This window comes from Clupea harengus, chromosome 2 (genome assembly GCF_900700415.2).
Source record: "Clupea harengus chromosome 2, Ch_v2.0.2, whole genome shotgun sequence".
Lineage (NCBI taxonomy): Eukaryota > Metazoa > Chordata > Actinopteri > Clupeiformes > Clupeidae > Clupea > Clupea harengus.
Window position 1 is genome coordinate 9,062,512 of NC_045153.1, and position 15,467 is coordinate 9,077,978.

Consider the following 15,467-nt stretch of genomic DNA (forward strand, 5'->3'; position numbering starts at 1 on the left):
GTGTGTGTGTGTGTGTGTGTGTGTGTGTGTGTGTGTGTGCTCGCCTGTGAACGTGCTCTGCAGAAGTACGATGGCCTGTTTGCTTACTGAGTGCCTGAGTTTCATTGAAACGACAACTTGGGGAAACACAACATTGTTTATTTGAACTCAAAAGCACCCAGTGGATCTTACAACATGTCTTTTTGGTAACCAGACCAAAGATTAGCACTTTGATATAGGGAGACAATTGTGTGTAAGAACATTATACCGTGATAATGGCTACACTAATATTATTATTGAACACACCCTGTTGCTGTGTAGTGAAATATCTTAAATTACTGCTGTCAAGGCTCTGAGAAAATTACTCAAGGGCGAGTCAGGGTTTTTTCTCAATGTGCCTATGTGTGGGGCTTCAAGGGAAAATACAACTTAGATGGGAAATAATGGACCCAAAGCTACACTACTTGTCTTGAATGACAAAAAAACATACAGAGCCCTCTCTGACCGTGACCTGCGTCTCAGTGCTTGGTGCTGGTTATTTGAGGACAGCAGATAAGGTATCTCACCTTGGCCCTGGTGTTTCCCTTTAAGGTCAATGTAACTTACAGTAAGGAGAAAGACACGTAGGAAAAGATACATCGCTGGATGCTAACCCTTCCACTGCAAGTGGGTGCTGTTATGTTGTAATGAGGAATAAATCATGGGAAAGCATGATTATGAATTTGATATTGAATGGATCAACCCCTGGTGAAGTTGTTCTCAGTATGTCCATAAAAACATGAAGTTGTTTTTGCTCAAAATAGTCTAGTATGTGACAGCTTGTGTTAATCAACAATCAACAAACAAATGTGTTAATCTTGGTATTACCATACTATGAGAAGGAATAAGAGTGGATGGTCTCGTGTAACAAAAAAAAGTTAAGAAAAAAAAAAAGTACCAGTGGTTAGGGGAACTAAACATCTCACTCCTCCCCTTAACATTAACACACCCACCGGAAGAACCGGTCAAAAAAGTTCTGCTTGGACAGGTGTGTGTAGTCTGGCCCCTGGAACACTGCATTGTGATCCCTGAATGCCAACTCCATGACAACGTCCTTGTCCACCTCGTTTCCCATGGCGACGACCATGGGTACCACCTGCTCTTTCCGCATGACTCCGAGAACCTCCTTTAGCCCCTCTGTAGTCGTGACGCCGTCCGTAACGAAGACGAAGTTGACCTCGGCCTCCCTCCTGGTCTGCCGCACACGCTCGGAGAAGAGAACGTTGCTGACGGCGTGCGTGATGGCGGAGGTGACGTCGGAGGAGGCGTCCAGGTAACGCATGCCCTCCAGACGCTTGGTGAGAACGGAGAGGTCGTGCGTGAAACCGGAGGTCATCTCGTGCTGGTTGGCTTGGCCGTACTGCATCACGGCCACACGGGAGCGCATGGTGTCGCTGGCATCCTGGGCCAACGGGAGGCGCCGCGCCACTTTCTCGATGAAGGCGCGCACGCGGTCGAAGTCATCCTGGCCGAGGCGCTCTGAGCCGTCCACCAGAAAGACGAGATCCGCGGGCCGGTCGGCACAAGGCGCCACAGCAATCTCTGAGGGAGAAGAAAGATTTGCGCGATGAAATAAAAGTAACAGCGTTCGAGAGTAGCTTTTTACAAGTTCTCAATACAAATCTGCATTCCTAGCAGATAAGTGTTTATATACAGTACTATTCATTATGTGAAGACAGTACTGGTTGTTCACAACTTCTAAATGTTCTATATGGACAGATAATATCCATTGCTAGTTGTCGGCTCATGTGCCTAATTTTTATTTCTGTAATGTTAGTAAAGTCTTTCCCATGGTTTTTGACCCCCTGAAGGCCCAGAGGACACTTAATGCATGACCAGTGTTGGTGTAGCTTCCCCCACCACTGTGCATGAGGATAACACGGCAGTGGGGCGGCAGTGGTACAGGAGGTAAAGAAGTCGTTTAGTAATCAGAGGGTTGCTAGTTCGATTCCCTGTCGAAGTGTCCTTGAGCAAGGCACTGAACCCCTAATTGCTCCTGATGTGCAGTGTGCCATCAGTGAAAATGTAAAATGTGTATACATTGTACGTCGCACATATGTAAGTCGCTTTGGATAAAAGCGTCTGCTAAATGACTAAATGTAAATGTAAACACGATAAACAAGGAAATCAATGTTACCTTTCTGGCATGGCAGATCTGGGCAAACGATTACGGGGTCTGGATAACAAAAGAGACAGTTCTATAAATCAAACCCAGTAGGATGCCACAGAAGACGTGGGAATGCTAGTTACTTAAAAGATTAGTTTATTTAATGAATTAGCTAACGTTATGTAGTGATACCTGTTATAGTAACAGGAAAAGATTATAAATGGTAAAAAAAATAGCAATTATGTAGCCGTCAGTGTAACATGGCAGGATTGGTGCTATACCAGGACAGAGCACTGTCTCGACCTCCTGGATGAACTCCTCCGCCACCAGGTCAGTGTAGCGGGTCATGTTCCTCACGCGCTGGGGCCGGTCACACGTGATGCTGACCAGCGTCTCGTCCTGCCCTGGGACGTTGAACATGTCCCCGATTCCCACGGCCATGACGTCTACGCTGGGGTCCTGACAGAGGGAACGGAGCAAGCCAGGTTGGTCTTTAGGGTCGTAGCGACCGTCTGTGATCACCACCGCAGTCACCCTGGCCCCTTCACGTTTCCCGTTACGGATGAGGGTGTCGTAGGCGTATTTGAGGGCAGACGGAGTCCAGGTTCCACCGGCGATCCACTTTAGTTCCTTGATGGCCTTCTTGAGGGCTGAGAGTGAGTTGATGTTTGGGTCATTGAGATGGATAGCCTCGAAGGTTCCGTTGTGGCTGTACTGCACAACTCCGACTCGAGTCCCTGTAAAATTAAATAGGGTATTTCAGCAAGTATGGAAGACTGTCATCTAGATTGAAGGGAGGAAAGAGCCTCACAAAATCTCTAGCTACAGCTATTTATTAATGAGGGGAAAAAAAAACTAATTCCAAATTCCATTTTTATGACTCACAGAGCATCTATACCTGTAGGTGATTTGGGGTCGGTTGCCATGGAGCCCAGCTTGTTCATTGTGTTGATGACAAAGTGTTTTTCCAGGGTGAAGTTTGTGAGCCCGACACTCTCTGAGCTGTCAATCACAAACACAATGTCCAGAGCGCCGCAGTGCTTCTCGCAGTCTGTGAAAAAACACAACACCAGTTTGTTCATTTGTTACTTTAATGTTTTTAATTAAGTCAGTTCTTTGAAAAATTGTAGTAACAAAAAAATTACAATCTTGTTTGTTTGTTTGTTTGTCTGTCTGCCAGCAGAATTATGCAAAAACTACCAGCCCTATTCTCATGAAACCTGGTGGAGGAATGGAACACGGGCCAAAGTAGAATCCATTACATTTTGGACGGGATCCAGGATTGTTTTTTTCTCACTTTCTTTTACATTACGAGATGCATTTGGCCTTGGCGGAGGTCTGTGCTCTGAGTGCACTTCTAGTTGTTCTCTTTGACATACTAGCCTTCATTCACTTATGTAGACAACTTACCACAACAACCACATGTCTCTCTGATGTAGCTCATGACATCACAGTCCTGGGGAAGTGTACACAGAAGAATTAGGTATACTTAAACATGTAGTTCAATGGGGAAGTGTACACAGGAGAATTAGGTATACTTAAACATGTAGTTCAATGGGGAAGTGTACACAGGAGAATTAGGTATACTTAAAAATGTAGTTCAGTGGGGAAGTGAACACAGGAGGATTATGTATACTTAAAAATGTGGTACAGGAGGTAGATAAGTCGTTTAGTAATCAGAAGGTTGCTAGTTCGATTCCCTGTCGGAACATCCTTGAGCAAGACACTAAACCCCTAATTGCTCCTGATGTGCAGTGTGCCATCAGTGTAAATGTAAAATGTGTATACATCCTTGTAAGTCGCTTTGGATAAAAGCGTCTGCTACAATGACAAAATGTAAAAATGTAAATGTAGTTCACTAGAACATGATGAAAAAGGAGAGATAACTCACATTCAGTCCAGGGTCTCCTTCAGGGCCTGACCCCCCCTATGAAAAAGAGTCATGACAGAGTCATAACAGTGTTTGCAGAAGGGGCACAAAATGGTTCCTAATTAGGGACTAACAATAGATTCCATTCTATCATTCATTTTTATGTGGTTATTTAGTTGTAGTCCTTAATGGAAAGCTAAGAATCAGTTGGAGCTCAGAGTGATTTAAATAGGCAGTGTTACAACTGTTCTTATGCGAATGCATAGACAAACCCTGGGCTTTGAGGCTTTGTCAGACAATACCAGCTAAATTGCTTGATGGCCATCTAACAGACAATCCAGAAACAGCTACATAGTAATTTGCCTAACTGCTAAACATGCAACAAGTTGCGGCAGCATTGGCCCCTCGCATCCATTCACTGTCTATTGTCATCTAATGAGCCTTGAGGGTTTTTGGGGTAGGACTTCCTGACTTCCCAAACCACACTGTGGTTCTGGCTCCGGTTCCCGCTGCTGCCTGGTTCTCAGCACTTACAGGAGAACCAGTTTCTCCTGAAGGTCCTCTGCGACCGGATTGTCCCAGTAGTCCTGGTTTACCCTGACAAGGAGAACAACAGAACCCTTAAACACCTGGAATCAGTACTGCTTTTAAAGTAAAGCCTTGAGTTGACTTGCATTTTTAAAGAGAATCAGGGACTCCTGTCTGTTAGCTGTGTTAACTACATGCATACAGTCCAGTATGGCAGTTGGCAATATTTTATGATATACCAAACGAATCAGCCATGTCACAGATAAAATAATACATTTTCTACTGTAATGATTAGTTGAAAAACAATGAGATGGCTAAAAACTATTCCACCAGTGATGCCTGGTTGTGTTTAAATGGCAATACTCCACAAAGATTGTATTCTAATGACATGAGCCAGATCTCTCACCGTTTCGCCCTTTCCGCCCTTGGTCCCAGGATCTCCTTTGGCCCCACAGTCTCCTCTGCTCCCTCGTTGACCCCTCCTCCCCTTCTCACCCTGGTCGCCCTGGGTAACAACAACAACAACAACAACAACAAAACTTGTTTATTTGTGGATTGGATTACTGGAGAAGTCTAATAGCAATACACATTCGGCGTACAATCTGCAATCCCTATAACATGGACGAAGTGCATGCACAGTCACAAGATCCAGGAGAAGAAAATAATCTAGTTCTAGAAGCTTCTAGAAGGTCATCTGAGTATTGGCCGCCATAAAGAAATCCAAACTCTTCTCACCGTTGGTCCTCTGGAGCCAGGATAGCTGAACCCGTCTCTTCCACGGTCACCCTATGACGGAGACAGGGCAAGAATTTTATATGAAAAACGGTGATTGCGCAATAAGAAGAATTTCCATCATAATTACCAATATGTAGATCACTGATGGATATAACATATAACTTGGGTCTACACTAATGTAAAATGTATTGGATTATGACTGGGTTAGCCAACACAAAGCACTGCATGAGGCAGCACGTTCCATAATAACTCATGAAGATACCGGGATCAGCTTAAATACACAGTTTATGTGATGGATTGCAGTATTTCATGATGGAATACAAACACCGTGCGTAATAAAGCCTCCAGTCATAACACTCCAGCTATCAAAAAATGTGAAAGAAAGTGGATCATGGGTTTGGGTCTGCAGATTCTCTACAATGTGTTGACTTATTGTAAGCTCTGCATTTATTTGAGAGAAAGCTTAGACTATAATAAACACGACAGGAAATGGAAATGTTCAGTCCATTCCACGCCCGCTCTGCCAATGGAGGCGCGTAAATCACAGCACAGCAATGGGAGAGCCTAAAATGACATGCATACTTTTTTGTCAAGGCAGTGGCACAGTACTATCTTTTCAGACACCATGGAAAAGAATGCAGCCCTATTTAGTTCAGAACTAGTTTTTGTTGTTGTTTTTGTCAGATGTGAATGACTTCTACTTTAATGCATTTTCTTTGATAGACAGGCGCATTTGCTTAATTGGTGCATTATGAAATGGGTGAACAATTCTCAGACATACTGAGCTTTGTTACAGTGATTTCCACTTCAAATAATTGAGACAGAGTATAGCTTCTTGCATTCCTGATCCTTAAATATGCTGCAAGTTGTCAGACAGTGAGCTCTTTGTCGTTATGTCCCTCTTTTTAAATTTGGATGGTTGGACCCTCTAGAAGGACAAGTTTTGCTGTCTGCTATGTACAGCCTGTAGTGTGTCCTGAAAGTCAGATGAGAAGGGAAAGATCGGCGCACCATTTTGTACTGTGAGCATCCACAGTATCTTGTTCAGATGCAAATTATAAAATGGATGAACTACATACAGACAGTTCACTCATTCTGGACATTCTGAACACGACTTGATATATACTGAATATACACAGATATTGTGCTAACTACAAAGTATTATGAATCAATTTGAGCTGTGACAGTGACAGCCACACAGGTGTAGAACTGTGATGTGACTCAGTAGTTTGGTGAGAATGAGTGGGCTGTTGCAGTTGGCACATTCCCTCTACTTCTATAAAGCAGCACACTTATCTGTAGATGTAGTGCAGCATGATTTAAAAAAGCACTGGTGAGCTCTTAAGTCCTTTGTGAGCACTTTGCTGCACTTCTTAAATACCTTAGGTCTACAGAGGTTTACTGTTCTAGAACACCCTACAGACTTATATCAGGAGTGTTCTAGAACAGTGCAGCTAGCTATTATCGGCGGAGCGTTCCAAAGCAGAGGCTAGTAAGGCTAGCAGAGGCTAGTAAGGCTAGCAGTAAGGCATGTAGGATAGGCTAGTAAGTGGTATTCTACTGTTGTCTGTGGGTGTGTGTTAAGTGTGTTGATATACCCTTGGTCCTGGGGGGCCAACGGTTCCCCTGGGGCCCTCGTCTCCAGGATCCCCTGCAGAACCCTAGGACACACAAGAGAGAGGGAGGGGAGTTTAATCCCCATGTGTTATCCAAAGCAGTCAACCGGTTTAAATAGTATTGATTCTGACATTTGTCAGACAGTTCAAAGGAAGGAATGACATTTCACAGTCAGATGGGAGCTTCAGAAGGGGAACTGTTTCTTTTTCAATAATTCAATGTATCAATACATTTACATTCAAAGACAATGTAAGTCTTTATTTAAGTATTTTTTGTTAAAATTCTGCTTATGTAGTATACCTAGCTGAAAGTAGAACTAATGAGGCAAGGCTTAGACAAAGCAAGATTTGGCTTTATACACAGGCTTAAAGAAAAGACCAGTTTCACTATCTAAAGATGCCATTTTGAAACTGTTAATCCTTTTCACCAGTGCCATAGAGTCCTGCATAAGCACAAATCACAATTGTTTATATCAGCAAACAAGAACCATGCAGCAATATCACCTCAAACAGACAAGCTAGGGAGAACTGAGATTCACATGGTTGAACACTGTAATGTGCTTTAGTCACTTTATTGCTTCTGTGTTGGTTGCTGGAATTGACTCCCTGCAGGAGCACGCTGGAATAAACCTCAGAGAAACCTTTGACTCACCTTTGACCTCCTCTCTGGTCCAAGGTCCAAAGGTTTGTCAGCTGCAGATTCTAACACTATCTATCTATCGATCTATCTATCTATCTATCTATCTATCTATCTATCTATCTATCTGTCTAGTCTATCTATCAAGGCTTTTTGACCATGTCTATGTCATTTCCAGTGTGGAGTACCCAACCCAACCCCCATTGTACACACATGTATGCTGAGGAGGGAGGAACCTCTTGCTTTAGAGTCAACTCCCATCATGCATCAGGATTTGACCCACCTGGATGCCAGGAGTTCCTGTTTCCCCTGGTTGTCCTCTAGGACCTCCCAAACCAGGATGTCCCTGTATACAGAGGGTAAAGAGAAGGTGAGTGGTGATATGGACTTTAAAGCAACAAGCATGTACTTTCCATTAAATATAAGCAGTCAGCAGTCTTTTATAAAGAATGAATCATAGCTCACTCATGTTTTGGTATTTGCAAGTGCAGCTACTCATTTCAAGTGAACCACAGCAATTTAATGCAGGACTCCCAAAGGGATGAACACATCAGTGTGAAGCTATGGTGGCTCAACTGACGCTGACCTCTCTGGCTCTGGTTGGTAGGGTGGGGAGTTGTACTTGCAGATTGTATTTGTACATTAAATTGCTGATTGTACTAGCAGATTTGCTTGCATTACTTGCAGTTTGGTGATAATGAACAAAACTACATGCATACAAAAACAAGAACAAAAACAAAAGATCCAGAACTTACAATAACTGTGAGGACTTCAAAAATAACTAAGTGAATTTAAAGGTTAATGTTCAGAATTGACTTTATAAAACACTGGTTGGTGGCATTATCTTTAACAAGATGCTTTACCATTCATATGATGTGTATGATGCTGATGGCAGCCTAACAAATGTTTTTACCTTGGCTCCCTTACTTCCGACCGGTCCAGTAGATCCCCTCGTACCCTCTGGGCCTGCCTCCCCCTGGGATCAGCAAGAGAATGCTTATTCCTGTGACATGTACTGTTTAGTTACCAAATCCAAAGACTACATTCTCCTTTTACTGTTCTTCAAAGGCGCGTCAATGCACAGCAGTCTCCCAGGGTCTGTCAAACTGTGACAGAAGTCCCGGGGACGTAGACTGGGGACTTGCAGCAGTGTAACAGAGTTTGTGTCTGTGACCAAACCTTATCTCCTTTGGGTCCAACACGCCCTTCTGTGCCTTTGGCTCCAGTAATGCCTCTTTTTCCCTAGAAATGACAGCAAATGTACTTCACTACTCCATATTACGTCCGTGAATGGAAGGAATCGATAAGAAATAGGGATTAATGTAAGAGACATATATGATGTGATGTTGTAGTGTTTGTTATTATTGTTCAAATTATTATTATTGTTTACCTTCTCTCCTACAGGCCCGCCTCCCCCTGGTCCTCCCTGAAAACAACATGCTTTCAGTCACAGAGCAGCAAACATTGGAAGAGGGAAAAACGAAAAGCTCTCAGCACGTCACATCACGTCACCTACCCGTGACCCTTTCGTTCCTGGAAACCCTTGTGTTCCTGGCACCCCTCCTTCCCCCTAGTGCAATAAACACAAGATCATTTCACCGCGCAGTAGTAAAAAGTAGTAATAAAAATTAGCTGTTTATGTGTGCTTGATAGAATACTATAAAACAAAATAGTGTATTATAGAGTAATGAAAGGGCATGATTGATTTTTGATGTACTTTAGGTCCAACATCTCCTGGTGGCCCAGGTGGGCCTAATCTGCCTTGCCGTCCAGAATCCCCCTAAAAAAGGACAAAAAGCACAAGACAGGATTATTCCACTCCTCTTAAAGAGGTTACCGTGGGCAACACCACTCCTCTTAAAGAGGTTACCGTAGGCAACCATTCTTAAAATCCCCTCAGGACTTCACCTTCGCTCCTACAGTTCCCCCGGGTCCAGGGTCACCACCGTCTCCAGGATACCCGTCCGATCCCTGTGAGATGGAAAACACGAAAGTGTGACATGTAACATGTAACGTGTAACATGTAATGTGTAACGTGTAACGTTAGTAACACTGTGAGATGTTTTTATGTGCACTGACACTAATGAAATTCACACAATGTGAGAATATGAGACCAACCTTGTCTCCTGGGTCCCCTTTACAACCAGGGGCGCCGATCCGCCCGATCTTACCCTGAAATGCCACATACTCGCGTTAATGTTGTGAGTTCTCCAATCTCTTTGAATACAGTGGAATATGCTCTAATGCTCTGCATCAGCACATAACAACCTCACTGAGGGAATTTATAAATCTCTGAAAGGCAAAATAACTTTAAAATCTACCACTTTAAAAAAAAACCTACTACTTTAAAATGTCACCATAAGGATCAGAATTTCTCCGTTTTACCTTCTGACCATCTGTTCCATTGCGACCAGGAAGTCCCACTGTGCCCTAGACATTGGGGAAAAAATATTAGGGCGTCAGAACTCACTGGTGCACCCTAAATAGCCATGTATGGGTTTCTTAGAGAACTATTACTGTATATATTGTTGTGTGTCATACCTTTCCCCCTTGGTCTCCAATGTCACCCTACACACAACAAAGAACAGAAAATAAATGTTTATGAATGTAGCAGTTTATTTCTATACTATTTCTGAAAAGAATAGGTGGTGTACTATTCCACATAGTAAATATAAGTATATATACAGTATGTATATATAAATATATATAGTGGGGTATATATGGGGTATACTTATATATGTCTATAAGTATATCCCGTAAAAGTGGGTAAATGCATCTATAGTCTGGATGTATCGTTTAGGTTTAGGTGTTCGGGTTTAGGTGTTTAGGTTTGGGTGTTTGGGTTTAGGTGTTCGGGGTTAAGTGTTTATGTTGTTTGGTGACTCACTTTATCTCCTATCGCTCCTGTTTCACCCTGGAGAAAAACAAAATTGGGATGTGAAGGCACTCACACATTTAAACCATAAGATGGCTTTGTACTGTATGTGACAAAAGTTTTTGTGTAGCTGAAAAGACCTACCTTTGGACCCGGAGGGCCAATCGGACCCTCAAGCCCTGGATCCCCCTGCAAAAGACAGCACACGCGTGATCATGACCATGTTTACGCCTCAACACCACATTCAGAAAACCATTGGCCATCAAACGCTGTAATCAATTATGAAAAAGTCACAAGAATAATTATGACAAGAGAAGTCTTATCTCACCGCCCGCCCGTCACCGCCTTTCGACCCAGGCACTCCGATACCCCCCTTTTGTCCCTGAATGATGCCAAGCAGACAATAGGAATATTAGGAGTTTCGCACTGATATTAATGTGGAGTAGTATGTACTTGATTAATATTGATGATAAAGTAGATTCATTTATTATATCATTAGTCATTTTCATTATCTCATTATTCCATTATCTCAATATTCATTATTATCATTTAATTTGCATCGTTAGTCGTCGACGCTTTCCAACTCACTTTTGCTCCTCTGAAGCCTTTGGGACCGGGAGGGCCATCATGTTCTACACATTTGGGTTTGAAACACTGCAAAGATAAACATGGTCTTATTAGTCAGCAATGTCCCCCATACAGCATCAAGTTAAACCAAAGATGAATACCATGAAAAAAAAAACAATAATAAACTAGGTTTTTCTTCCGGGGTGTATGCTGGTAGGACTATATGCACTGTCCAGTCCACTTCGCTTGTATGTGTGCTCCTCATTTCTCACCTCCTGATAGGCACGATGTTTCTGGAGAGAGACACAGAAAGGACAGTCGGCGTCACATATGACAACTAAACACACATGGCATTTTCACATAATGTATTATACTGTCTGCAGTGGAAGTACAATGTGCCACAGTTTTCAAACATTTTCTACAGAACACTGGACAACAGGGGTTTAGTGTAAAGGTCACGACACAGGATATTGCATCTGGACTTGTATGTGCCAAAGCTCGACATCACATTATTAATCGTGACACACAATGCAACCATTCATTGGCGTATCTGCTTGTTGGCGGCTACACATGCCAGGCTTACCATTGCTTTAATAATCCGTTCAATCGTTGGCATGTTAACGTTCGCACTCTGAGGAAGATCGACGGCCACGTAGTCGTCACGGAACAGTTCCACGGGGGAGCTGGCGATCAGTTGCAGTCCCGCCTCCGCCTTAGTACCGGACACGGCGACGGAGAACAGCTGAGTCCCATGGTCCTTCGCCCGCTCAGCGGCCATCTTGATGCCACCACAGTGGTTGCCAGTCTCATAGCCGTCCGTCACGACCACCCCAAAGTTCACCGTCTTCATCGGAAACGGGTGCCGTGCGATCTCCTCAGTCATGTTGTTGAGGGCGCAGTCGATGTACGAGCCCTTGCCAAAGTAGGTGATAGAGTTGACGTTCCGGAGGAATTCTTCACGGCTGGTGATCCTGCTGAAGACCTTGTTGTTCTGGGAGAAGTGGAGGCCTCCCATGGTCCAGCTGAGCTGGACGCCATTGGTGTAGGTCTCGTCCTTCAGTCGCACGGCGAAGTACTTGGTGAACTCTTTGATACTCGCCACCACGCTGCCAGGGGGCTTCTCCAGCAACGCCACGGACTCGGAAGTGTCCAAGACGAAGAACACGTTGATCGGACACATGATTTCTTCTGTTGGGGGGGATACCATTTTTAGTGTTAGTCTGCAGCAAATGTCTTGTTTACTTTCAAAACACTGACAGACTTTTACAGGTTTTTTTTCAAGGTACATAAATAATACTGGTGAAGGGTTTATCAGAGAGCATGTGGGGACGAAATACTAGATTAAACCTGCAAGAAAACATTTCTTTGTCTGGTGTTGAAATGGCTTTTCATGGCATACTATGTGAAAACTGTCTGAGTCACAATGCAGATACGTCTCCATAGAAACCTTTTTTTCACATCGCATTCTCCAGAACATGCATACAAACTTGCATGACAACACAGAGAGAATAGCTCTCAAAAATCAATCAATCTGTTTGATGGGTTTAGTGATTTTCATGTTTTCACAAACAAGACAGGGATCTCCATCTGAATATTACTGCACAAGAAGGATCGCATGGTGGGACATGTGGGTTAGGGTTGGACCCAGCTGCTCTACAACTGTATCAAATTATAGGGGAATCTAAGAACCTTCCAATATTGACATAGTTTTAAAATCCAATTTGTTTCAAATTTCTTTATCATTGATATCTAAATTTCCATAGTTTAGTCTAAAATTACTATGAAGAATGTTTGTTTTATTCTCTTCTTTCTGTGTTGACTGGCTGTGATGACTGTTGACTGATTGCAGACCATTAATTTTCATTAAACACACATTAAGCATCCTCTCCAACACCATAACCCCCCCCTCCACACACACACACACAGAGACATAAACACACAAACACACACACACACACACACACACACACAGAGACACACAAACACACACACACACACACACACACACACACACACACACACACACACACACACACACACACAGAGACACACAAACACACACACACACACACACTTCCCCCCTGTCCTTGACTGTACCATAAGCCCATGAGCCAAGTTGCCTAAATCAGGATGTGTAATCAATGATAATTGACTGATCAATCACACAATCAAACACTGAAATACTCTGCAGTTTTCCACACTAGCACACTTGCAGACATCCTCATACTCACTATGACAACACGGGACTGATGGGTCGGGAACAGTTGTGTCTGGATCCGGCTCGATTCCCTGCGGGGGCCACGGACGCGGGCCTCTGACCTGTGCGTTGGTGCTGACCCACAGTAACCCCAACACCAGGACCACCTGGCTTACAGTCATCTTGACTTCTACAGCACTGAATTAGAACATAGAGGCTCTCTTTAGTTAAGCATTATGTCATTTTTGTCCAAAAAAAAAGAAAATACATTTAAAAAAAACTTTACCCCTACAGTGATGATGTTTCACAGTAACTCCGTATATTCTGTGAATATTAATTGTTTGTTTTAGGTGTTTGTATGTATTCCTTTATATTCTTTGGGACTACAAGTGTAAACAAATGGCAAGGAAAATGCAAAGAAAAGTCCCACTTAAATATTCTTTTCATTTCGCTGAACATTGTGACACTACTACTACCTATAACCCTAAACCTGAACCTTACTTTGACCTCAAATTAACCTTCTAGCATGACATAAGAAGTACAAGGTGTTTTTCAATTACTGATGTACCCAAAAGGGCAAAAAGTGGGTAAATAATTAAAAACCAGAACAAGAAAAATAAGATGAATAAAAAGCTGAGGGACGTTGAGAAAAACTGTCTTGTCGTCACACCTCCAAAACTACTTGGAAGAGAGTGAGTGACCTTAAAATCCCCAGACGTCTTGGGCGAGCCGTGGGCAGCTGAACTAGAGAACTACACTGCAGAAAGGCACAGTATTTATGCCAGGCGCTGTTTAAACACTAACACACACACATTAGCATGAGTGGACCCTTGATGAAGAGCAGAGACTGGAAAAAGTATAGCATCATTCAAGACATGTATACATACGCCGGAGACCGTATGATATAAGCACTTAGCAAAAAATCTATAAGAGAAAAACTGAAAAGAACCCATCACTTTAACTATTAGTGCACTGGCCATCAGCTGAACAGCTGTGTTTGGATGTTTTCCAGAGCCACCCCCTTAAACCCACACACACACACACACACACACGTACACACACACACACATACACACACACACACACACACATACAAACACACACACACGCACACGCACACGCACACGTACACATACACACACACACACACACACACACACACACACACGTACACGTACACATACACACACACACACACATGCACACTCACACACACAAACACCTTCACCACCACCACTGCCCCAAAACACTTTCTGCCATATCATGACACCCTCCCAGGACTGGCCCCTTCACCCTCAAACAGACCCTTACCAGCCGCTTGTACAGGATGCTAGAACATGCATTGTTTCAGCATGTACATCTCACACAAACACTCTACATTTACCCCTCACTACAAGTTTACACTACACCAAACACACTACATTTACACTACAAGACCCCTCACAGTGTTACTGTCTCAACAAGAATATTTCATAAGGACACTCAATACCTTTGAAAGCCCCTTCCTATCAATATACGCACCAAAATGTAACTTTGTAGTACAAAACGCATTGAGTGGTATTTCAAACCACACATCACTATTATGAAGTAGTCAGGGATGGCTAGAAAAGCAGGTAAATTATGAATAGTCACAAAAGTAAGAGTGTAAAACGATTATAAAATCAAAACATAGTATTTTCACAAACTGCACAGATGCCGTGTTATATTGTGTTGCAAAAGGCTACTCGGTCAGGAGGACAGAGCTGAAGCTCTTGCCATAAACCCAAACTAACGTTGCAAATTCCAGTCTTTCTCTCTCGGAAACGTAAGCTTTTACAGAAGAATAAGATTAGAAACAACATATTTTTGACCCCAAGATTTCAACAGTTTAATTGAAGTCTGAAGGACGTCTACTTAAAGCTAAACTTAGTTTTATACAGGCTATCTTGGATTTAGTTTTTTGCATCTGAAGAATAGGCTACTTAGATCTTTTGATTTAAAGTTATAGATAACATTCTTCGCACTTCATAAAACTCACGATGCGTTCATCTTACCAAAATACGCAAAATGTTCTTAAAACGTTGTCAGTTGATGGCAATTAAGAATGGTCCGTTAAAAATTCATCTTTACATCCCATTCTATACACCGTGAAAAGGTAGCAATCCAGTATTCACGCTTCCATTGGCGCTTCTGGGCATCAAGAAGGATTTTCCTGCTCCATCCGGTAGTGGTTCATAGGTTGTAAGCACAGAGTGCGCGGGGGGAATGAGTGGGTTACGGAGGGAGAGGTTATGCCAAATGAGTATGTGTGTGTGTGTGTGTGTTCGTGTACTCACAG

General features: G+C 43.0%; 1 protein-coding gene across 1 annotated transcript; it reads right to left on the reverse strand.

The window, feature by feature from the left end:
- Nucleotides 1-117: 117 nt before the first annotated feature.
- Nucleotides 118-15,442, reverse strand: LOC105912668 (collagen alpha-2(VI) chain-like). Its single transcript, XM_012841651.3, has 28 exons — nt 15,184-15,442; nt 13,185-13,348; nt 11,537-12,141; nt 11,226-11,246; nt 10,975-11,040; nt 10,715-10,768; nt 10,531-10,575; nt 10,399-10,425; nt 10,053-10,079; nt 9,897-9,941; nt 9,630-9,683; nt 9,420-9,482; nt 9,229-9,291; nt 9,028-9,081; nt 8,902-8,937; nt 8,691-8,753; nt 8,425-8,487; nt 7,795-7,857; nt 6,857-6,919; nt 5,259-5,309; nt 4,930-5,028; nt 4,530-4,592; nt 4,017-4,052; nt 3,536-3,581; nt 3,024-3,176; nt 2,407-2,862; nt 2,156-2,194; nt 118-1,560 (listed from the first exon to the last, which is right to left on the reverse strand). The coding sequence occupies exons 2-28, from the start codon at nt 13,330-13,332 to the stop codon at nt 959-961; spliced, it is 3,105 nt and encodes a 1,034-aa protein (XP_012697105.2). The 5' UTR covers nt 13,333-13,348; nt 15,184-15,442; the 3' UTR covers nt 118-958.
- Nucleotides 15,443-15,467: the final 25 nt, after the last annotated feature.

Coding starts and splice junctions, on each gene's coding strand:
- LOC105912668 (XM_012841651.3), bottom strand. CDS start 13,332: ATGACTGTAAGCCAGGTGGTCCTGGTGTTGGGGTTACTGTGGGTCAGC. Junction 9,942..10,052: donor TTGGAGACCAAGGGGGAAAG/GTATGACACACA, acceptor CCCAATGTCTAG/GGCACAGTGGGACTTCCTGG. Junction 9,684..9,896: donor ATGGAACAGATGGTCAGAAG/GTAAAACGGAGA, acceptor GTGGCATTTCAG/GGTAAGATCGGGCGGATCGG.